The following is a 2403-nucleotide window of genomic DNA, read 5'->3' on the forward strand; positions in this document are numbered from 1 at the left end:
AGAGAGAGAGAGAGAGAGAGAGAGAGAGAGAGAGAGAGAGAGAAAGAGAGAGAGAGAGAGAGAGAGAGACAGGCTTCTTTCAGTTTCTGTCTACTAAGTTCACTCACAAACCTTTGGTTGGTCTGAGGCTATAGTAGAAGGCTTTTTCTCCAGGTGCTGTGCAATGGGACAATAATATTATTCGTTGAGGAAACATCTCTGTTCTTTGAGTGACTATCTAAATAACTGATAATTCAGCAGCATTTTCAGTGGAGACTCATATGTTTGACAACAAATAAAGAAGAGGAAATTATGTGAAGCTTAAAGTATCTATTTCCTACTTGTTATGAATGGAGATAACACAATTTTGCTTTGATAAGAATAAGCTTAAACTGACTCACTGACTCAGTGCATTAAAAAGAAAACTTGGGGAACATTTTGTAGTAAGGCAGAATAATCCCATGTTTATAAGGCATTGGATTTTCATCTTGTGAGTGAAAACCAAGAGTAAGCAAAAGTTGTGGATTTGAAAATTTGAAAATACTCCACTAAACAGAGACAGGTTAGTATATGAAATACCTGGTTATAGATTCCATAAGAATTTCTGCTTTTGCATAAGCAGAATCTGACACTAGAAATGACAATCAAAGGTGATCAACATACTGGTACATGAAATTGGTCAAGTGTACAAGCACAGTTGTGTAGTTAAGAACCCCACTTTGCAACTAAGAGGATCTGAAATCAATCCATCAGCCTGATACTTTGGATACGCATACTCTGCTGTAATCTCAGGTTGACAAATACTTTCTGTGTAGAATTTGGTTGACAAAATCCTTCTGGAAGCCTGTTATATATAAAACTAACAATACTTATTGGTTTTATGGTGTAATGACACAAAACAAAAAGAGAAAAAATAGATAAGAGAGAGTGACTATCTGTCTCTCAGCAGAAAAGAGATGTATCAACTGTGAGTTTATGAGGGGTCATTAATTAAAAATCTCTAATTGTATAATAGATTGAGCTTTACTTGTAATAGCTGTAAATATGCAAAATTGTAATGGTTGCCATTAGTCAAGACTTAAATGATTGCTATTAGTCAACATATGTTACAGTAACGAATGGTTGTTTAATGGACAATAATAAAAATGTTAAATATCAAATGACAGGAAAAATGAAGGAAAAGTGTATGATTTATAAATAAGTGTCAAAGTGAAAAAGTGAGACAATAGAATACAAAGTACTGTTTGATACACTTGATTGACATAATTTATATTATGGACAAAGATAAATTTGTTATATTTTTAACTTTGATCAGATTAATTTTGAACAGTTCTAGTAATTGTTAGCCTATCAAAGGTATTAAGCAGTTTATTTTCCTTTTGTTGCCTTTGTGAAAGAATAATACTTTTTTAACCAATGAGCAAGTGGTTGCTGTTCATGTTAGAAATAGCAGCTAAATCTCTCTCTGTCTCTAAATCAAATTCTTTCCTTTTGAAAAGAGAGCAATACATTAGAAATGTAGTTCTTGGTGCAAATAAACAAAATACATAGCAGGATGGTCATAGTTGGAGTGCATCTAATCATCAACTTTAAACTGGGGCTAAACAACAAAAGCAACCTTAACAGTGACCTCTCTTAAATTACTTTAAAGAAATTCATTATTTAACAACCCCACCACCCCACAAAATTGCTGTTGAAATGTGTGCCCACTTGGCTTTCAGTATGCACATAAAAGTACATAGTTTTTAACAATAAGAAAGCTATTTGTTTCATCTAAAAGTAAAAATAAAAATACGAAAAAAAAGTAAACTCCATATAATAACAACAATAAAAGTAATAATACATTAGTATTTCACAAAAAAAAAAGGTCTTACCTGAAGCATTGTTTTGTCTTTCAATTATTTACAACAATCCTTTGTTATAATACACACACCTGATATGCTAATAAGACTGGAAATTAAAAAAAAGGAAAAAATGTGTTACCTGAATGCTGGGACTCTTAATATAAAGATAGCAAGGGCAAGTTGAAGTCCACCGCCAAGCCAAGGAACACTAAATATAGCAAGCTGGATCTTTTGGTAGCGTCCAAACCCACCAATACTTGAAATGATAACTTCACTATCCATTATATTTTATAATTTGAGAAAAAAATAATAAATTTAACAGTTTTGTTTGTTTTTCAATTATTACTTGATAAAATAATTTTATCTAACACTTAAGCAGCTTATCATTATGCAATGCCAACTAACTATTAAAATTACTATAGGTAAGTTTTATTTATACTGCTATCATTAATTTAATCTTTATTTAAGTTGGCAAGTTGGCAGAATCGTTAGAGCGCTGGACAAAATACTTAGTGGCATTTCATCTGTCATTACATTCTGATTTTAAATCCGCTGAGGTTGACTTTGCCTTTCATCCTTT

General features: G+C 31.9%; 1 protein-coding gene across 1 annotated transcript in view; it reads right to left on the reverse strand.

Annotated features, from left to right (window-relative positions):
• LOC106880428 (organic cation transporter protein) overlaps positions 1-2196 on the reverse strand; it is a 79477-nt gene extending 77281 nt beyond the window's left edge. The window contains exon 1 of the mRNA XM_014930342.2: positions 1963-2196. Coding sequence (XP_014785828.1) covers positions 1963-2105 — 143 coding nt within the window. The 5' untranslated portion in view covers positions 2106-2196. The remainder of the gene's footprint in view (positions 1-1962) is intronic.
• Positions 2197-2403: the final 207 nt, after the last annotated feature.

The sequence above is a fragment of the Octopus bimaculoides genome, chromosome 10 (genome assembly GCF_001194135.2).
Source record: "Octopus bimaculoides isolate UCB-OBI-ISO-001 chromosome 10, ASM119413v2, whole genome shotgun sequence".
In the NCBI taxonomy this organism is placed as follows: domain Eukaryota; kingdom Metazoa; phylum Mollusca; class Cephalopoda; order Octopoda; family Octopodidae; genus Octopus; species Octopus bimaculoides.